Source organism: Anguilla rostrata, chromosome 18 (assembly GCF_018555375.3).
Source record: "Anguilla rostrata isolate EN2019 chromosome 18, ASM1855537v3, whole genome shotgun sequence".
Lineage (NCBI taxonomy): Eukaryota > Metazoa > Chordata > Actinopteri > Anguilliformes > Anguillidae > Anguilla > Anguilla rostrata.
The window spans coordinates 23,431,650-23,453,658 of record NC_057950.1 but is presented as its reverse complement, the minus strand read 5'-3'; the positions used below and the strand labels follow the sequence as shown (position 1 = coordinate 23,453,658).

Here is a 22,009-nt window from a genome sequence, read left to right as displayed (position 1 = left end):
CACAAGTCCATAAGGACATTCTATTAGGCTGATGGGAGCAACTGTAGTATTGGTGTTAGAGGTATTTTTAGCTGTTAGGACAGTGAACTCTCTTCAACTCAGGCTTTCTCTTGCTTTCACTCTGAGTTCATTAGCCCAGCTAAATGTAGGGCTAATGAATAACAATGTTAATAATGCCTGATCTTCTGGTTGGAGTTTAATTTTTACACTGATCATTTTGCTCCTCAGTGACGTGAGTCGATACTTATTTTTTGGTGAGGTGGCATTTAGCAGCCTTCTGCTGGTGCCTCCCTGTGCGCGTCTCACGCTCTCTCTGTCTCCGGGGCGACCCGCAGGCATACAGAGCCGCCATGCAGACGCAGTGGAGCTGGATCCTGCAGCTGTGCGGCTGCGTGGAGCAGCACCTGCGCGAAAACGCAGTCTATTTCGAGGTGAGCGCCTCCCCCGGCTCCGCCCCTCCAAAAGCAGAAAAGCAGAGCGCTAAAGAGTGTAGCAGGACGAGGCAGGCGGGTCTTTAGCCTTCACTCTACTCCGTCTCTCCGCTCCACCCCTACAGTTCTTCAGCGACGCCAAAGACGCCCAGGATTACCTGAAGGGCCTTCAGGACACCATCCAGAGGAAGTACGGCTGCGACCGCTCCAGCAGCCTTCACAGGCTGGAGGACCTGGTGCAGGAGTCCATGGTGAGCCCCCGCGGTCAGGTTTCAGATAGAGGCTCCTCCACGCAACTGGGCTCTATCTAGACAAAGTAAACCGCTACGATGCTACTGTGGTGGTAGTGAAATTTGTGCTGGTGATGTTCAAGAGGATGAGTGAACTTCCTGTGGGATGAGTCAACTTCCTGTTTTATACTGTCAGCGTTATGGCTCTGTCCTGGACTTGTGTCCTTTGCAGATTCACTACCTGCTGATTAGATATCACTGAGACAGCTTAGCTTTTCTGAGAAATGCTGATCTATGAGTGTGCATGCTCCCTCTGCTGTGACTGGGCAATACTTGAATGTGGGCGTGGTCTACCCTTTTTTCATTCCCTGTGATTGGTGGCTGGTTGAATGTGTGTGTTTAGTCCAGCTGCTCAGTAAATGTGGGTATGGTCTTCCGTTGTTCATTCCCTATGATTGGCAGCTGGTTGAATGTGTGCATTTAGTCCAGCTGCTCAGTGAGTGTGGGCGTGGTCTGCCTGTCCGTAGGACGAGAAGGAGCAGCTGCTTCAGTACCGCAGCATCGTGGCGGGCCTGATGGGCCGGGCCAAGAGCATCGTCCAGCTGAAGCCCCGCAGCTCCGACCACCCCGTCCGCACGTCCATCCCGGTCAGAGCCATCTGCGACTACCGACAGATCGAGGTACTCCCGCAACCAGCCCCGCCCTCCTGCCCCATAGCCCCGCCTCTCATCTCACAATGTGCAGTACCTGAAAGAAACATGTGATAGAAGCCCTAGGATTAGATCATAGTTATTGGATATCACCCTTTGAATGAGTTCCAGCCCAGGGTATCAGATTACACCCACCTGGGCACCACTCCCTAGCTCCAACTTGGGACCTCCCATCTGGGAGTCACGGATTTAGTGTGCTCAGCTGGGGCAGGTTTTAGCCTGGGTGTCTGGCAGTTTCAAAGGAAACACTTAGGCCCATCCCTTGGCTAAAGAACGTGTAAACAAAGAACTATAAACTAATTCATCTGCCCTGCCCCAGTCTCACACACTTGTGTTTTCTGCTCACATCATGTCGACCATCATGATTCAGTTTTCCCTTGCATGATAAAGGGGCATTTCTCAAGTGTTGCTGAGAGTGTTTGGCCTTGAGCTCACAATGACGCGCTGGTCTGTGCAGATAACTATCTACAAAGAGGACGAGTGTGTTCTGGCCAACAACTCGCACAGGGCCAAGTGGAAGGTGATCAGCCCCTCTGGGAACGAGGCCATGGTTCCCTCCGTCTGCTTCACCGTGCCGCCCCCCAACAAGGAGGCCGTTGAGCTGGCCAGCAGGTGAGAGCAAGGCATTCTGGGAGGTCATCTCATAGCAGAAAGCGCAAAATATAGTTTTCTGAAAAAAAGTTAGGTAAGGTAAGGGTAAGAATGACCCTTGTTTACATTTTAGGCATTTAAATTTTTGGACCTAAATACTAAAGAGATTGAATCACCATGCCTAAGGACAGCCTATCAGCAGTGCCCTGCCTGAGAATCAGACCTATGGGTTACAAGTCAAGTTCCCTAACCGCTGCACTGTCATTCTGCGTGTGTTACTGACGGCCCTGTGCTTCTTTGCAGGATCGAGCAGCTGTACCAGAACGTTCTAGCCCTGTGGCATCACTCTCACATCAACATGAAGAGCGTGGTGTCCTGGCACTACCTGATGACCGACATCAAAGCCATCCGCAGTGCCAGCGTGTCTTCGGTGAGTCCATCTCCACAGTATCAGAAAAAAGGCTTCTTTGGCTTGTCGCCATTGAGGTACCCGTTTTAGTTCTTTATGGAACATCTATGGTAGGTGTGGAAAGCTGTGGTAGTTGTGAATGCTCCCAGAATGAACCATTTTGCCTGAAAAAGTATCTTGCAGTAGATGGGGTTCCTCTATGGAGCCTTTTGGGACACTTTCTTGGGACACTTTCTTCTGAGAGTTTAGCACCGTCAGTGTTTTCTTGGTGAGTCCTCTAGCACAGTCAGTGTCTCCTTGGTGAGTCCTCCTCTAGCACAGTCAGTGTCTCCCTGGTGAGTCCTCCTGTAGCACAGTCAGTGTCTCCTTGGTGAGTCCTCCTCTAGCACAGTCAGTGTCTCCTTGGTGAGTCCTCCTCTAGCACAGTCAGTGTCTCCTTGGTGAGTCCTCCTCTAGCACAGTCAGTGTCTCCTTGGTGAGTCCTCCTCTAGCACAGTCAGTGTCTCCCTGGTGAGTCCTCCTCTAGCACAGTCAGTGTCTCCCTGGTGAGTCCTCTAGCACAGTCAGTGTCTCCTTGGTGAGTCCTCTAGCACAGTCAGTGTCTCCCTGGTGAGTACTCCTCTAGCACAGTCAGTGTCTCCCTGGTGAGCCGCTCACACACTGAGCTCTCCTGGCAGGAGCTGCTCCCTGGGGGCAGAGGGCGTGGCTTGGGCCCTTTTAAAGCTTCGTTTTATGCTTTATTACATTTATCATCTCACTGTTCTTAGTTTTCCTCTGAGAACATAATGGCCTCAGGCTCCACAAAAGAGCTGCCATGCGCAAGCCTCAGCAGACAGGCCTGCCGCTGCACTGTAATTACCCACGGCAGCGAGAGCAAGCCTTCCTTAATACCGCTCATTTGGGGCGGTGAGGGCGTTTACCTGTATCTGTGGTCGCCTTGCAGTGTTTCTGAGTGCATAATTGCACGGAGATCCCACAATAATGCCGTCCTGCTGAGGCAGAACTATAAATCCACCGCACATTCAACTTCGTCCTGTGGGATGTTTTTGTATGGAGATGACATCATTTTCAAATTCGGGAAGTGATTAACATGAGATTTGGCAGTGAAGGTAGTCATCATAACTGAGACACAGACAAAGACACAGACAAACACACACACACACACACCACACACAAAGTGGGTGTAGACCTTTAGAACTGTGTGAGGGGTGTGTGAGGTAACGGTTTGGCTGAAGAGGGTTGTTTTATGCTGTGCTATGCAGGCCAAGACTCTGTTGCCCGGGGAACATCAGCTGGTGCTTAGCAACCTGCAGTCTCACCTGGAGTGCTTCCTTGAGGACAGCGACGAGTCGGAGGTCTTCTCCATGGCGGACCGCACCCAGCTGGAGAGGGAGGTGGATGCCTGCAGGGAGTACTACGAGGAGCTGCTCCGTTCTGCGGAAAGAGGCAAGTCCCCCCATTGGCCCCCTCGCCCGCCCCACCCCCCTACCCACACCTCCCTCGCCCCACTCTTCACCCCCCCACCCCCATCGCCCCCCTTGCACCGCCCACTCACTCTTCACTCCCATTGCACCCCTCACCCCGCCCACTAACCCCCCACCCCATCGCCTCCCGCCCCACTCACTCACCCCCCCACCCCCATCGCCCCCCTCGCCCCACTCACTCACCCCCCCACCAACATCACCCCCCTCGCCCCCATTCCTTCCAGGAACACCTGATTCCTTAAGCCTATTAGGCAGCAGTTAATGCCTCCAGGGATTACTACATATCCTCTCAGTTCTGGCTGGCAACTCTGTCAAGATGTGAGTGTGTGTGCGTGTGGGTGTTCGTGTGTGTTTGTGTGTGTGTGCGCATGTGTGTGTAGGTGGGTGAGTTTATGACTTTCCCAGAGAGACTGTTTTTTAACCTGGCTGTCTGACAAAACAAGTACACACACACACACACACACACACACATACACAGTGAACAGAAGATTAATTTATCAGCTCTATAATCAGTGCTGGTTTAGGATGATCAGTAATTAGTCAGTTTGATGGTAGTGACGACTGATACTGACCCAGTTCTGATTGGTGTGGTTGTGCCTCTCTTGCTTCCTGTTTTGGCGAACAGAGGAACACGAGGAGTCTGTGTACAACATCTTCATCTCGGAGCTGCGGACCTTCCGCATGCGCCTCGAGGGCTACGAGGAGCGCCTGCTCCGCCAGATTCGCACCCCTCTGGACCGGGACGACCTGGAGGAGAGCATGCGTCGCATCGTGGACCAAGAGGTGGGCGTCGAGAGACTGGAGCCAAACTGCTTCTTCTGACTAAATTCCCCATCATATCACTTTGTGTTTACATTTTTATTAGTTTTACAAAGGTGCTTAAAGTGAAGTGTCTGTTATAGAGTTTTAGTGATCTTGCTTTGAGGTAATGCTATGTAAAACAGTTGTGTAAGTCGCTCTGGATAAGAGCGTCTGCTAAATGCCTGTAATGTAATGTAATGTAATGTAATTTATGAGGCAAGGATGTTTCTTTTGCCAAAATGAGTGAGAGAAAAAGCCACCCTTTACTTTCATACACTGCTTTAACCATCTCAGGATTCTGGGTCTTAGAACCGTCAAACTTGCTTCCTTCACAGGAAGGGAAGGGAAATTACATTTTGAGACTTTTTTCTAGCTTTTAATTACTTGATTGGCTGTTAAGCAGCTTGTTTATTTATATATGTTAGGCCATCTTTATACATTTTGAGTTTTCACTGCTAATGAACTAATTAAACCAATCAAACAAAGATAATTTGTTGGAAAAGAGAAAAATATTCAGAACCACACCCCCATAGTTTACACAAGATACACCTATATGCAAACATGCAGACACACACGCACGCATGCACGCACACACACACACATCCACAGACACATGCACACACACACACGCACGCATGCACGTACAGACACACACACACACACAAAACACACACACCCCACCCCTGCTGTGACTCTGGTTGGCAGGCCATGCAGAATGCACGTACACACACACACAGTATGACGCTGAGCTGTGCTCTCCCTGGTTGGCAGGCCATGCAGAATGAGCTGGACCGGCTGAAGGAGGATCTGGAGGCGCTGAAGGAGAAGTGCGAGGCGTTCGTCAGCCAGGCCTCCGCCTCCCTCCTCGCTCCCACCCTCTCCTCGGAGCTCAGCGTGCTCCTCCACAGCATGAGCCAGGTGTACTCCATGTCCTCCGTCTACCTGGAGAAGTAAGTTCCCACAGCACTGCCTGTCAGTCACGTCATATCATATACTGTACCGTACTGATACTTAAATCTTATACTCAAAGGAGACTTCGCAATAGCGACTGTATTTTAAATGGAGAACAATGTATTTTTAAATAATGAAGGGTATTGACACAAATTGTTTTGTAATAATGACGTGGGAATAGGGGGCGCTGTCTGACAGGTACTCTCTAAACCTGAAATAGCATGAGCGCTAGCTGTGAGGATTCCCCGTTACAGAATACGGGGGGGTTGCGAGTTCGGAGCCGGGGTCCGACAGCTGCTGTTCCCCTTGCAGGCTGAAGTCGGTGAGCCTGGTGGTGAAGCACAGCCAGGTGGCGGAGAGCCTGGTCAAACTGTACGAGGCCAAGCTCTGCGAGGAGGACGGCGTGTGTGCCGACGGCAAGACTATCGAGACGGTCATGAGCATGCTCAAGGTGATCTACGTCTGCGTGTGCCTGCCTGTGTGTACGCGCTGTTATTTATGCACACGATTCACTTATGCACACTGAATTGATTGCAGATAGTGTACAGCTGTCAATTAACATACGGAACATACAATGTACAGCTGTGGCACTAGTATGTTAATCAACACTTAGTCAATTAACATACGTAATGTACAGTGTACAGCTGTGGTTCTAGTATGTTAATTGACTGTCAATTAACATTCGTAACATACAGTGTACAGCTGTGGCTCTAGCATGTTAATTGACTCTTTGTCAATTAACATACGTAATGTACAGTGTACAGCTGTGGCTCTAGTATGTTAATTGACTCTTTGTCAAAGAGACTCCTTTACACTGACTGTTTTAGAATTCTGTTTTAGAATCCAGCACCAGAATTTCGTTTTAGAATTTGGTTTTGGAAAAGAGAAATATGGCCACTGACATTGCAAGGATGCTAACCTCTAGTAAATCCACTAACTGACCACCATTGACCTCCATTTTGTCACTTTCTCCTCCTGTAGCATAGCATAGTTCTAATTAATGCAGACACCATTGAACCCCTTGAAAATAATAATAAACAATTGACTCGTTTGGGCAAATTTCAGCAATGGCGCTCGGAGATCGATGAGAAAAGGGAGGTCTTCCACGACCTGGAGGACGAGCTGCAGAAGGCGCGAGCCATCAGTGACCGCATGTTCAAGACCCACAACGAGCGCGACTTCGACCTGGACTGGCACAAGGAAAAGGCTGACCAGCTGAGCGAGCGGTGGCACAGCGTGCACGCCCAGATCGAGAGCAGGTCAGTGCTCAACATCCACTCAGATCGAGAGCAGGTCAGTGCTCAACATCCACTCAGATCGAGAGCAGGTCAGTGCTCAACGTGCACTCTCATATAGAGAGCAGGTCAGTGCTGAACGTGCACTCCCAGATCGAGAGCAGGTCAGTGCTCAACGTGCACTCTCATATAGAGAGCAGGTCAGTGCTCAACGTGCACTCAGATCGAGAGCAGGTCAGTGCTCAACGTGCACTCTCATATAGAGAGCAGGTCATGCTCAACGTGCACTCCCAGATTGAGAGCAGGTCAGTGCTCAACGTGCACTCCCAGATTGAGAGCAGGTCAGTGCTCAACGTGCACTCTCATATAGAGAGCAGGTCAGTGCTCAACATCCACTCAGATCGAGAGCAGGTCAGTGCTCAACGTGCACTCTCATATAGAGAGCAGGTCAGTGCTCAACGTGCACTCTCAGATCGAGAGCAGGTCAGTGCTCAACGTGCACTCTCATATAGAGAGCAAGTCAGTGCTCAACGTGCACTCCCAGATCGAGAGCAGGTCAGTGCTCAACGTGCACTCTCATATAGAGAGCAGGTCATGCTCAACGTGCACTCCCAGATTGAGAGCAGGTCAGTGCTCAACGTGCACTCTCATATAGAGAGCAGGTCAGTGCTCAACGTGCACTCTCATATACAGAGCAGGTCAGTGCTCAACGTGCATTCAGATAGAGAGCAGGTTAGTGTGCAACATGCACTCCAAAATTAAGAGCAGGTAAGTGCTTTGTGAACATTTTTAACAGGGAAAGTTGAGTATTAGTCCTGTGGGCTGGTTTTCAAACTTTTTAGGTTGCACAAGTAGAACATGCAGACAGTGACAGTATATATTCGATGTTCAGGAACCATGGCTGCTGGTTTTGTCATTTCAGCCTTGAGGAAGATACTTGGATTGTCTTGGTGGAATATGCAGTTCAATAAAAGGATGATTTATGAAACGTGATTTACGTAAATCCACCTGCAAAATGAAAGCGGCCAAGCTAACAAGAAGATGTAAAATAAATGAGTAAATATAGTGAAATTTAATTTTCTTCTTCAGGCTGCGAGACCTGGAGGGCATCGGGAAGTCTCTGAAGTACTACCGGGACGCGTACGGCAGCCTGGATGAGTGGGTCAGGGAGATGGAGGCCAACCAGCGGTCCATGCAGGAGAACCAGCCTGAGGACAGCAAGGCTCTCGCTGAGCTGCTCAACCAGCAGAAGGTAGCGGTGCATTTATAGCCTGAGCTGGGAAGTCCGGGGCCCTGAAAACTTAAAGTCCTGCCGTGCGTTTCTTCCACATTGTGAACTCAGCCAGCTGATCTCACTCATTAGTTCTACCTCCTGGCTGACAAATTGTGCTAATTAGCAAATACAGGTGATAGAAGCAAAACACTGGAAAGGACTTTTACTTTCTGAACCTGAGTTTTCCAGCTGTGTTTGTAGCTGGGGAGTGGGAAAGTGACCACTTTATTTGACTCATTTACTGTATAGATGGGCTTGTCCCAGCCACCAGCAGTGGGGGATTCACTCCTGAAACTTGGTGGCCATTTTGTGCCGATTCACCTTTTGGATTTTAGCTGAAGTGGAAAGGCAGAGACATTGAGCAAGTTAAACTGGCCACAAATTAATGACCCTGACATGGAAGAGGACAGATGACGGAACATGTTTTGTTTGCTTGTGATGTCTGTTTATGTTATGTTACGTCTTTCCAGGATTAAAGACAACTGTAGACCTGGACACAGGATTTGTTTTCTTGCCCTTTTGAACTCTGTTTGTTTCCTTTCAGGTCCTGGTGTCTGAAATCGAACAGAAGCATGGCAGGATTGAGGAGTGCCAGAAGTACTCAGAGCAGTACTCTGCTGCCGTGAAGGTGAGGCTGTGCTGCGTTTTGTTCAGGCCGTTGTCTATGGACCGTAGACAGCCACCAAACGGGCCACAAAGAGAAGAGTAGAGGGTGGGGGAAGCTTTCATGACTCACACTGGAACAGCTTATCTGTTCTTTATTTACTGAAATCCAGCACATATTACTGTACATACTTCAAAGGAAGCATTCCTGGGAACAAAATCAGCTCTGCTTACTGACATCTTACTGACAAACTCTAAATTTTTAATGTCATCTGATATAATGTACTAGGTTTTCTTCTCTTGTGATTTTCATTTCCAAAAAGGAAAGTTGCGCGATGTTTGGACCGTTTTCACAGAAGGTGCTAATGTGCGAAGAACCGGGTTCTATATGGGAGACCACAAACACTGATGTCCTGCATTCTGTTTCCATCTCTCTCTCCCGCTCTCTCCCTCTTTCTCTCTCTCTCCTACTCTCCAACTCTCTCTCTCTCTCTCTCCCTCTCCCTCTCTCCGCTTTTGTTTCTCTCTCTCTCTGTCTGGTTGGCAGGACTACGAGCTGCAGCTGATGACCTACAGGGCCATGGTGGACTCGCAGCACAAATCCCCCATCAAAAGGCGAAGAATGCAGAGCTCATCTGACGCCATCCAGCAGGAGGTCAGCACTTTATTAATTAATTAGTTTATTCATTTATTACATTATTTATTCGTTTTTTGTTTGTTTGTTTGTTTTACTTGTCGCGTTATTTGGTTTTACCGCACATGAGCCTACACCGGTGTAGTTATTTTGTAATTACAATTTTAAAATGAAATAAAAGCAATGAAGTAGATAAAAGTGCATTCGCAGAGCTTCAGTGTTGATGTTATTCTTTGAATATAAGCGCATCATATAACCTTCGTGTTAACAGACTGCTGTTAACAGTGTGCGTTGAGAACACTTGAAAAAAACCTGCGCTGATGTTGCAGATTTTGCCTGCTTTAATCTCTGTTTTATTGAAATCAGTAAAAAAAAAAATTTTTAAGTTAAAGTGTTACAACGATTTAGAGGTCCTTCCCCTCCTTGTCCTTTCAGTTTATGGACCTTCGAACCCGATACACTGCCCTGGTGACCCTCATGACGCAGTACGTGAAGTTCGCCAGTGAAACGCTGAAGAGGACGGAGGAGGAAGAGGTAGGGTGTCCAGTCGCAGGGTGACCGGCGAACACCACACACGGGTTTCACACTGCTCTGTTCTGTCCCCCCGCCCCTTACGGGACGGTACTGATTCGCTGAGACGCATAGGACGCCTGACAGAGCTCCGCCCTGCTCTGAATGTACCAAGAATGTCTTTGCGATGAGCTCGGCGCAGGTGGTGCCACACCCAGGGCTACACCTGGTCATGTTTTCACAATGAACCTTCTGTTCCTCCGTGCAAATTCTGCCTTGACTCGGTGCCTGAATAAGTTCTGTTTTCAGAGTGGCGTCGACCACAAGCCGATTAATATCTCCACCCAGTTATAAGTTTGTACATGCCAGAAATGATGTTACATTCATTTAATAGCTAGATCTAAACTTCATCTGATAATCGGGTGATTATATAATCACGAAGGGTCACAGGTGAGCAAAACTGTACTTGCTGAATTACATGTTTTATTTAATGCATTATGTATTATTTGTAAAAGTTGTGAAAAAACAATTTTCTTCATTGGTCTACATGATCTTTGCTTTTATCTGCTCCTTCCTCTCTGAACAGACTATCCTCATACTCCTGTGCATGCATGCTTAAACTTTCAGGCATGAAACCTTTCTCTCACTGAAAGTGTATTACCAGCTAGTCCTGTAGCTTACAACTTCCATGTTGCTTGTTTAAAGGGTTTACTGCAGATTATACATTCATTTAATTAATTTTGCTTTTTAAATACAAGATTGGCTATTGATTGATACACCACGCACCAAGTGCAAAAAACTAGTTTGGTATTAGGTCTTTTGGGACAATTTGGGAGGTGAATCAAAAACAGAATAACTAATATATAATACTAAAATAAAATCAAATAAAAAGAAAATTAAAAGATTGAAATGGGTTGTCTGTTCAGACATCTACACTGCTGTCGAAAGCCTCATGGCATCTGGGCTGCGTGGGTTTCCGTCCACCCTTGACTTCGCGCTCTCTTTAAAATGCTGCATCTCTGACTGAAGACCAGAAGTACCATGCTCAGTAACCTGTGCTGTTCTGCCCAGTCCTCCTCTGATGAAGGTGAATTCTGGCCTTCAGTGGAGGCGACCCGCACCCTCGAGGGGGCTCAGCGCATGGGGAGAACAGAGAGAGAACACGTGTCAAAAAAAACCTCAGCAGAAGGGAGGGGAGATGGACGCTTGTCCCGTTGGGAGGTCGCTGACGGACTCCCGGCTCAAGAATCACACTTAGTTCAGCCACGGACGGACTTGCCTTTGGAAAATCGTAGCCAATCAGAGGAGCTGAGGAGCTCCAACTTTAGTCATGCTCCTCCAATCAAGGCAGGCGTTACAGAAGCCGGTGACAGTCCGGCCTCTTGGCACACACATGCTTCCTCCCCACTAAAAGCTCCTGGGGCCACTAGTTCTGCATCCAGAAGTGAGACAAATTTGAGAATGGATCTTGAACCGTCTAATAGCAAAGTCACACAAGTAGACAGCCCTGTAGATGCCTGTGACAGCATCTTACTGATAATTGAAGATGGAGATGAGGTTAGTTTCAATCGTAGAAGTGTAATTATTCCTGAAAATGAACGGCTGAAAGATTTGGCTTGTTGCAAACCTCATGCTAATGAAGAAGGCTATCTCACAGCCCTGAATGCCAGCACACCGCAAATTAGTACAAATGAACTTGCTCATACAGAGAAAACATGTATAGATGATGTAACAGAAATGTTAGGTACTGCAGCCAGTAGTAGTATAGCTCCTTATTCATCCTGTTCCTTTAACCTTGAAACTATTGATGAGGATGAGCGTGAGTTTGGCCTTCTGGACATTGCACAGTCATATCCCATAGTAGGTTCTGTTGAACATATGAATATTCCTAGCACACAAAGCACTTTATTTGAAAAGACTGAAAGAATCACTTTGGTGTCTGACAGTCTGTCTATGAATCCTGGTGATGTGCGTCATAAGACACCAAAGATCGATCAATCCCTCATTTCTGGAGGTGATTCTGGACGTTCACACCACACCGAAACTCCCTTGAGCCGGTCCGTTTTGGAGAGTCCGTCAGTGAAACCCAATTCCCATGAGCAGGGACATTCTCCGGAAGAACCTCCAAACTTGAACGTGACGTGCGGAGATGAAGGGTTGGACGCTTTTCTCTCAGACCCAAATGTCAGCCCTGATGCTAAAATCAAGCAGCTCTTAATTAAATTAAAGGCCCTCGAAAGTAATCAAGCCAAGAATCGATGCCCAGAGCACTTACAAATGCCTGCAGACCAGCTGAGACTGGGGAATGACCAACAACAAAAGGCTATCGAAGAGGTACTGATATAAAAGCCAAAACAAAAATGTATGATCATTATTTTGCCTAGAATATTAGTATGTCTTGAAAATCTAAGAAATTTGTGGTGGTGGTTATAAATTGACTTTAACTGATTTGTTATTTGATTCATCCATTTATTTTCATATATTTAAACATTACACAGGCATGCACTATGTGCATATAAAATGTAACGGATGGTGTTTTGGGGTCTTTGAACAGGAAAATGAAATAACTCTTGCATTTATTTACAGCTTGTTGTTTAGGGTGAACTCCCAGCCATTGAACTGGAAAATATCAATTTGGTGATCAAGGTGTTTGAAAAGTTTCAATTGCATCAGATGGGGTATCACAGTAATACGTTCACATTTGTCATGAGAGAGCAGTGGTTTTAGGTGTGTTTGTGTTTTTATGAAAACATTATTTTTTTCAACTACAATATCCATGCAGATGAATGTATTAGAGTAATACACTCTCCAAGCAAGCATTTAAGTAGACATTTGCTATTTCTTTTTAAAGCAAAGTGGAGTACTTAAATGCATCGACATTGATTTTTTTTTCGCATTTGAATCAATGACTGTCCTTTTAATTTCAAATTCACTGTGGCTTGAGTTTTGCCGGAGATTGCATCCATGCAGGAGAGTTGCAACTCTGTCGCACCGTATTGCTGCTTCTAAAAACTGTTTTGGTGCTGATACAAAAGAATCATTCTTTTGTATTGTGAATGGTGACAGAGACCTTTCTGACGATGCTGCTGTTTAGTAAAAAACTATAGAAGCCTTTTTCATGGCAGAAGGTGGCGGGGGATGCTTTATGTGGCAGTCAAAACCCTGTCTTCGGTGAGTACGCTACCCTTTCTCTCACCAAAATGGATCCAGATAATTTATTTTCATTTGATATGGGCGCGTATGGGATTGTGGATGACGTTCTCTCTCATTGTAGAGAAGGACGGAAGAGTATATCACCTGGACAGAGACTTGGGAGCTGCAGAAATCCACCGGTGATGAGGAAATCACCAAGCTCCAACAGCAGGTCTCAGAGCTTGAGGGCTTGCTTGCTGAAAAGCAGCAACAGCACGAGACATTAGAAGTGGAGTTTCAGACCATGCTGACTGAAAAGCAGCAGCAGCAGGAGAACCTAGAAGGGGAGTTTCAGGCCAAACTGACCGAGAAACAGCAACTCCAGGAGAAACTAGAGGGTGAGCTGGAAGATGAACGGAAGACAGTTGAAGAGCTCACCGTCCACAAGTCCAAGTTGGAGCATGAGTTGAAACAGTACCAGGTGGAGCTGGAGGCTGCGTTGCGGGCTAAGGCTTCTTTTGAGCAGGAACTTGGGTATGCGCAACAGATAATCCAGCAGTCGGAGGCCAAGCGGTCGGCCCTGGAGGAAAGCCTGATGATGCTAAAGAGAAACATAGAGGAGAGCACCCTGGCTCGTAGGAAGCTGGAGGACCACCTCCGTAGGAAGGACAACGATGTGCAGGGCCTGGAGGAGCATAAACGTGCCTTGGAGAGGGAGCTGAAAGCCAAGGAGGGAGCTGAGACGAAGCTCCTGTCACAGGTGCATGACCTGGAGATTGAATTCTCCCGCCAGGGTGAAATAAGCCTGTCCACAAACAGTCAGGTGACTGAGACACAGGTGATGGTCAGCAACAGTGTCCAGTCCTCGGTTTCAGCCATAGAAGTGCTGCAGAAAGAGCAGTCTGAGGTTCTCAAGAACAAGCTGGAGGAGATGGCCGCCGGGAGGAAGAAGGCTGAGTTCGAACTCAAGACCCTGAAGTCAGAGCTGAATTCTGTGCTGGTCCAGAAGAATGTGGCAGAAGAGAAAGCGCAGCGTTTGAAGGATCTCGTGGAGGAGGGTAATAACCGGCTAAAGAGAATCCAGGCGGACATGGAGACAGAGAGGGCCACCACCCGCCAGAAGACCGAGGAGCTGAGGCAGGAGGTGGCAGAGTTGAAAAGGTCTGTTTTTGTCTTTCAAGAGCAGGTGAAATCCCTACAGAGGGACAAGGCTGCGCTGGAGCAGAAAGTGGTCTTCCACATGACAGAGATCGAAGGCCTGAAAGAACAGCTGAAGATAAACCAGGGAAAGCTACTTCAGATGACCTCCATAGAGCAGGAGAGCAACCACAAAATGAGATGCATGGAGGATGAGCTGATCAACCAACAGACAGAGGGTGATCAGCTGAGATTTACAGTCAATGAGCTGACAAGAATGAATGGTAAACTGGACAACGACATCAAAAATCTGAAGGTCACTGTCGATTCCCTGCAACAGGAAAAAATTCTCAGTGAACAGATGGTTAAGGCACAGAAGAGTGAAATGAACAGCATGCGAGAGGTGCTCCAGAAAACCAAGGAGGAATATGCTCTCAAGGTAAAATCTGAGCAGGGAATTCTGGCCAAAGCCAAAAGCATGGAAGTGGACCTAAATAATAGCAACCAGCTGGTGAACCAGCTGAAAAAGAATATGGAAGAACTGAAGAATAGTAGTGCTGAGACTGAGCGATCCATGAAGAATGTGAAAATGGAATTTGACAAAGCTGTGATGGAGATAGGAAGTAAAGACCAGCAAATTAGCATATTTAAGTCTCAGGTAGACAGTGCAAAATCTCAGTTGAAGATCATCGAAGAAGAACTTCTCAAGAAGACCCAAACTGCGCATGAGCTGCAGATCAAATTGAGAGACTATGACGAGGAAGTGAAGAAATCATATGAACTGCTGCAGAAAAACAAAGCACAAAGTCTGGCTATCGCTACCCATGAAAAGGATGTCATGAGTCTTCGGTCTGAGCTCTCTTCCTTGAGTGTCGAAAAGAGAAAAGCAGAGCAGAATGTCCTTGAACAGAAAGCTGAAATTAACAATCTGAACCTAAACCTTCGGAAAACTAAAGATGAGCTGCAGAAGGAGGTTCAAACAACGCACGAGCTGCACGTCAAACTGAGGGACTATAATGAGGAAGTGAAGAAGTCAACTGAACTACAGCAGAAGAACAAAGCACTAAATCTGGAACTTGCTACCCAAGAGAAGGACATCAAGAGTCTTAAGACTGAGCTTAATACTGTAAGCACAGAAAAGAGAAAGCTGGAACAGCAAGTCCATGAGCTTAAAACTGAAATGACCAGTCTTAACGCAGCATTTAAAAGAACGACAGCCGAGTTGCAGAAGGAGAACCAAACTGTTCATGAGCTGCAGATCAAACTGAGAGACTTCAATGAGGAGGTGAAGAAATCAGTAGAACTACAGCAGATGAACAAAGCGCTAGGTCTTACCATTACCACTCATGAGAAGGATCTCAGGAATGTCAAGACTGAGCTTAATACTGTTAACACAGAAAAGAGACGGTCTGAACAGCAAGTCCTTGAGCATAAAGCGGAAATTAGCAATCTGAACATAATGCTGAAGAAGGTGAAGGATGAGCTGCAGCAGGAGAAACAAACTACTCATGAGCTGCAGATCAAAGTGAGGGACTTCACTGAGGAAATGAAGAAACTGTCTGAATTACAGCAGAAGAACAAAGCGCTATGTCTGGAAATTGCAACTTATGAGATGGACGTCAAGACTCTAAGGTCCAACCTTGATTCTTTAAGCACAGAAAAGAAATTGGTTGAACAGCAAATGCTTGAGCTTAATATAACACTCAAGAAAACTACAGGTGAGTTACAGAAGGAAAGCCAAACTTCCCATGAGCTGCAGATTAAAATGAGGGACTATGGTGAAGAAGTAAAGAAATCATCTGAACTACAGCAAAAGAACAAAATGCTAAGTCTTACTATTGCCACCCATGAGAAAGACATCAGGAATCTTAAGTCTGATCTTAATTCTGTGAATGCAGAAAAGAGAAAGGTAGACCAGCAGGTCCAAGAGCTTAAAAATGAAATTAGCATCCTTAACGTCACACTTAGGAATACAAAAGATGAGTTACAGAAAGTGACCCAAACCTCACACGAGCTGCAGATTAAATTGAGGACTTATGATGAGGAAGCAAAGAAATCATCTGAATTACAGCAAAAGAACACAACACTGAGTTTGGACCTTGTCAGCAATGAGAAGGACATTAAAAATCTTAAGGCTGAGCTTAATTCTATAAGCACAGAGAAGAGAAAGGTTGAACAGCAATTACTTGAACAGAAAGCGGAAGTAAACAATATTAACACAATGCTTAGGAAGACAACGGATGAGTTGCAGAAAGTGACCCAATCTTCACATGAGCAGCAGATCAAACTGAGAGACTATAATGAGGAAGCAAAGAAATCAACTGAACTACAGCAAAAAAACAAAGCACTCGAACTGACAATTGCCACCCATGAGAAGGACATCAGGAATCTTAAGTCTGAGCTCAGTTCCATGAATGTTGAAAAGAAAAAGGTGGAACAGCAAGTCCTTGAGCAGAAAGCTGAAATTAACAATATAAACACTGAACTTAAGAAGACAAAAGAGGAACTGCAGATAAAACTGAGAGACTTTAATGAGGAAACCAAAAAATCAACTGAACTAGAGCTGAAGAACAAAGCTCAGGATCTGACAATTGCCACCCTTGAGAAAGACATTAAAAATCTTAAATCTGAGCTTAATTCTGCAAGCACAGAAAAGATAAAGCTCAACCAGCAAGTCCTTGAGCAAAAAGCAGAACTTAGCAATCTAAATGTGATGCTTAGAAAGACCACTGATGAGTTGCAACAAGTTACCCAATCTTCTCATGAGCTTCAGATCAAAGTGAGAGACTATAATGAAGAAGCAAAGAAATCTTCTGAACTACAGCAGAAAAACAAAGCTCAGGATCTGGCCATTTCTGACCAGGAGAAGGACATCAGAAGTCTTAGGTCAGAGTTGAATTCAGTGAATGCTGAAAAGAGAAAGCTCGACCAGCAAGTCCTTGAGCAAAAAACAGAAATTAGCAATCTAAATGTGATGCTTAAAAAGACCACCGATGAGTTACAGAAAGTGACCCAATCTTCGCATGAGCTGCAGCTCAAAGTGAGAGAATATAGTGAGGAAATTAAGAAATCAACTGAACTACAGCAGAAAAACAAAGCTCAGTATGCAGCAATTGCCAGCCATGAGAAGGATGCTAATAATCTTAGGTTTGAGCTCAATTCAGTGAATACTGAAAAGAGAAAGCTCGAACAGCAAGTTCTTGAGCAGAAAGCCGAAATTAACAATCTAAATGCAACACTTAGTAAGACAAAAGACGAGCTGCAGATCAAACTGAGAGAATATAACGAGGAAACAAAGAAATCATCTGAACTGCAGCTGAAGAACAAAGCCTTTAGTCTGGAGATAGGCACCCATGAGAGAAATATTAAGGATCTTAAGTCTGAGCTTAATTCTATAAGCACAGAGAAGAGGAAGGTTGAACAGCAAGTCCATGAGCTTAAAACTGAAACGAACAGTCTAAACACAGAACTTAGGAAGATGAAAGATGAGCTGCAGATCAAATTGAGAGACCTCAATGAGGAAACAAAGAAATCATCTGAACTGCAGCTGAAGAACAAAGCCATAAGTGTTGAATTACTCACCCATGAGAAAAACATTAAGGATCTTAAGTCTGAGCTTAATTCTGTAAGTACTGAAAAGAGAAAAGTTGAACAACAAGTTCTTGAGCAGAAAGCTGAAATTACTAATCTAAACACAACACTAAGAAAGACCACTGATGAGCTGCAAAAAGTTACCCAGTCTTCACACGAGCTGCAGATCAAAGTGAGAGACTATACTGAGGAAACAAAGAAATCTTCTGAACTACAGCAGAAAAGCAAATCCCTGGATCTGACGATTATAAAACATGAGCAGGACATCAGAAATCTTAGGTCTGAGCTCAATTTAATGAATACTGAAAAGAGAAAGTTTGAACAGCAAGTTGTTGAGCAGAAAGTCGAAATTAGCAGTCTAAACGCAGAACTTAGGAAGGCAAAAGATGAGCTGCAGATCAAACTGAGAGAATATAATGAGGAAACTAAGAAATCATCTGAACTGCAGCTGAAGAATAGATCTTTTAGTCTTGAGATAGGCACCCATGAGAAGGACATTAATAATCTTAAGACTGAGCTTAATTCTGTAAGCACAGAAAAGAGGAAGATCGAACAGCAAGTCCATGAGCTGAAAGCTGAAACAAACAATCTGAACATAATGCTTAAGAAGGTGACAGATGAGCTACAGAAGGAGAAACAAATTACTCACGAGCTGCAGATCAAAGTGAGGGACTATAATGAGGAAGTGAAGAAATCATCGGAACTACAGCAGAAAAACAAAGCTCAGGATCTGATGATTGCTACCCACGAGAAAGACATCAGGAATCTTAAGTCTGAACTTAATTCTGTTAACACAGAAAAGAGAAAGATTGAACAGCAAGTCTTTGAGCAGAAAGCTGAAATTAACAATCTAAATGCAACACTTAAGACGACAACCATTGAGTTACAGAAAGTGAACCAATCGTCACATGAGTTGCAGATCAAACTGAGAAACTATAATGAGGAAACAAAGAAATCATCGGAACTACAACAGAAAAACAAAGCTCAAGATCTGACAATTGCCACCCATGAGAAGGACATCAGGAATCTTTTGTCTGAACTCAATTCTGTAAGCACAGAAAAGAGAAAGATTGAACAGCAAGTCTTTGAACAAAAAGCAGAAATTAACAATCTAAATGCAACACTTAAGAAGACCACCGATGAGTTACAGAAAGTCACCCAATCTTCTCATGAGCTGCAGATCAAACTGAGAGACTATGATGAGGAAGCAAAGAAATCATCTGGGCTACAATATAAAAGCAAATCTCTGGATCTGACTATTATCAAACATGAGGAGGACCTCAGGAATCTTAGGTCTGAGCTCAATTTAATGAATACTGAAAAGAGAAAGCTTGAACAGCAAGTTGTTGAGCAGAAAGTCGAAATTAGCAGTCTAAACGCAGAACTTAGGAAGGCAAAAGATGAGCTGCAGATCAAACTGAGAGACTATAACGAGGAAACTAAGAAATCATCTGAACTGCAGCTGAAGAATAGATCCTTTAGTCTTGAGATAGGCACCCATGAGAAGGACATTAAGAATCTTAAGACTGAGCTTAATTCTGTAAGCACAGAAAAGAGGAAGATCGAACAGCAAGTCCATGAGCTGAAAGCTGAAACGAACAAGCTGAACGTAATGCTTAAGAAGGTGACAGATGAGCTACAGAAGGAGAAACAAACTAGTCACGAGCTGCAGATCAAACTCAGAAACTATAATGAAGAAGTGAAGAAATCATCTGAATTACAGCAGAAAAACAAAGCTCAGGATCTGACGATTGCTACCCACGAGAAAGACATCAGGAATCTTAAATTTGAACTTAATTCTCTGAGTACAGAAAAGAGAAAGATAGAACAGCAAGTCTCTGAGCAGAAAGCTGAAATTAGCAGTCTTAATGTGACGATTAAAAAGACGACAGATGAGTTACAGAAAGTGACCCAATCTTCACAGGAGATTCAGATCAAACTGAGAGACTATACTGAGGAAGCCAAAAAATCATCTGAACTCCAGGAGAGAACCAGATCACAGGATCTAACTATTGTCACCCATGAGAAGGACATTAGGAATCTTCAGTCTGAGTTAAATTCCATGAATGCTGAAAAAAAGAGGGTTGAACAGCAACTCCTTGAGCAGAAAACTGAAATTAATAATCTAAATGCCACACTTAAGAAAACCACTGATGAGTTGCAGAAAGTGACCCAATCTTCTCATGAGCTGCAGCTCAAACTGAGAGACTATAATGAGGAAGCAAGGAAATCATCTGGGCTACAGCAGAAAAACAAAGCTCAGGATCTGACGATCAGCAACTATGAGAAGGACAACAGGAATCTTAGATCTGAGCTCAATTCCATGACAGCTGAAAAGAGAAAGCTCGAACAGCAAGTAGGTGAGCAGAAAGTTGAAATAAACAATCTGAACGTGGCCCTTAAGAAGGCAAGTGATGAGCTACAGATAAAACTGAGGGAACATAGCGAGGAAACTAAGAAATCATCTGAACTACAGCTGAAGATCACAACGCTAAGTCTGGACATAGTCAGCAATGAGAAGGACATTAAGAATCTTAAGTCGGAGCTTAATACTGTGAGCACAGAAAAGAGAAAGATCGAACAGCAAGTCCTTCAGCAGAAAGCAGAAATTAGCAATCTAAATACAACACTTACAAAGACAACAAGTGAGTTGCAGATAGTGACCCAATCTTCACACGAGCTGCAGATAAAACTGAGAGACTATAAAGAGGAAGCAAGGAAATCAACTGAACTACAGCAGAAGAACAAATCTCAGGATGTGACAATTGCCACCCATGAGAAGGAGATGCAGAATGTTAGGTCTGAGCTCATTTCCATTACTGCTGAAAAGAGAAAGGTTGAGCAGCAAGTCCTTGAGCAGAAAGCTGAAATTAACAATCTAAATGCAACACTTAAGCAGGTGACCCAATCTTCCCATGAGCTGCAGATAAAATTGAGAGAATATAATGAGGAAGCAAAGAAATCATCGGAACTACAGCAGAAAAACAAAGCTCTCGAACTGACAATTGCCACCCATGAGAAGAACATTAAGAATCTTAAGACTGAGCTCAATTCCATGAATGTTGAAAAGAAAAAGATTGAACAGCAAGTCGTTCAGCAGAAAGTTGAAATTAACAATCTAAATACAACAATTAAGACGACAACCGTTGAGTTACAGAAAGTGACCCAGTCGTCACACGAGGTGCAGATCAAACTGAGAGAATATAGTGAGGAAGCAAAGAAATCATCGGAAGTACAGCAGAAAAACAAATCTCTGGATCTGACTATTGCCAACTATGAGAAGGACATCAGGAATCTCAAGTCTGAGCTTAGTACCATGAATACTGAAAAGAGAAAGCTTGAACGGCAAGTCACTGAACAGAAATCCGAAATTACCAATCTAAATGCGACACTTAGGAAGACAAAAGATGAGCTGCAGGTAAAACTGAGAGAACATAATGAGGAAATAAAGAAATCATCTGACCTACAGCAGAAAAACAAAGCTCAGGATGTGACGATTGCCACCCTTGAGCGGGACATTAAGAACTTGAAGTCTGAAATCAGTTCCATGAATACTGAAAAGAAAAAGTTTGAACAGCAAGTCCTTGAGCAGAAAACTGAAATTTATAATCTCAACACAACGCTTAAGACGACAACCGATGAGTTACAGAAAGTGACCCAATTTTCACAGGAGCTGCAGATCAAACTGAGAGACTATGATGAGGAAGTTAAGAAAACATCTGAATTACAGCAAAAAAGTAGTTCTCTAAGTATATCTATTCTCAGCCATGAGAACGACATCAGGAATCTGACAACTGAGCTTAATTCTGTTAGTGAAAAAAAGAAAAAGGTAGACAAGAAGGTTCTGGAACAGGAATCTGAAATAAGTAATCTAACTATTAAACTTAAGAAGGCAATGGATGAGCTGCGAAAGGAGTCTGCTGATGGACAGAAACACTCTTCCAAAGTAAAGGAACTGGAGGCTGAGGTTCAGAAATGCAGACAGACTATAAATGATCTGAGTGGGAATTCTGAAAAAGTTGCAGTGAATCTTAGACAGGAATTAGCTGCTCTACAGAGGGACAAAAAAGTGGCAGATCAAGAACTGGTGACTCTGAAGGCCCAGCTGAATGAGCTGAATTATGTCCTGAAGAGAACTAAGGATGAGCTTCAGGAAGGGAAGAAGTATGAGTCTAAAGTCACGGAGCTTCAGAAAGAGGTTCAGAGGAGCAAACAGTCATTCAGCGAAGTTAGCTCCAGCTCAGAGAAATTCACCCTGAGCTTAAAGCAGGAAATTTCGGGCCTTCA

At 44.9% G+C, this 22,009-nt stretch overlaps 1 protein-coding gene across 30 annotated transcripts in view; it reads left to right on the top strand.

Annotated features, from left to right (window-relative positions):
- Positions 1–22,009, top strand: part of dst (dystonin) — a 207,711-nt gene that overhangs the window by 94,432 nt on the left and 91,270 nt on the right. For 17 of the 30 annotated variants that reach the window (XM_064317870.1, XM_064317864.1, XM_064317863.1 and 14 more), the window contains 15 exons: positions 336–431; positions 557–682; positions 1,189–1,341; positions 1,829–1,983; positions 2,266–2,392; positions 3,634–3,817; positions 4,481–4,638; positions 5,428–5,606; positions 5,920–6,058; positions 6,673–6,866; positions 7,932–8,094; positions 8,660–8,743; positions 9,266–9,373; positions 9,788–9,886; positions 10,934–12,196. In XM_064317870.1, coding sequence (XP_064173940.1) covers positions 336–431; positions 557–682; positions 1,189–1,341; positions 1,829–1,983; positions 2,266–2,392; positions 3,634–3,817; positions 4,481–4,638; positions 5,428–5,606; positions 5,920–6,058; positions 6,673–6,866; positions 7,932–8,094; positions 8,660–8,743; positions 9,266–9,373; positions 9,788–9,886; positions 10,934–12,196 — 3,228 coding nt within the window. Of the gene's footprint in view, positions 1–335; positions 432–556; positions 683–1,188; positions 1,342–1,828; positions 1,984–2,265; positions 2,393–3,633; positions 3,818–4,480; positions 4,639–5,427; positions 5,607–5,919; positions 6,059–6,672; positions 6,867–7,376; positions 7,398–7,444; positions 7,469–7,931; positions 8,095–8,659; positions 8,744–9,265; positions 9,374–9,787; positions 9,887–10,933; positions 12,197–22,009 lie in introns of those variants that run through there. The other 13 variants (XM_064317886.1, XM_064317881.1, XM_064317873.1 and 10 more) reach the window with 3 other exon arrangements.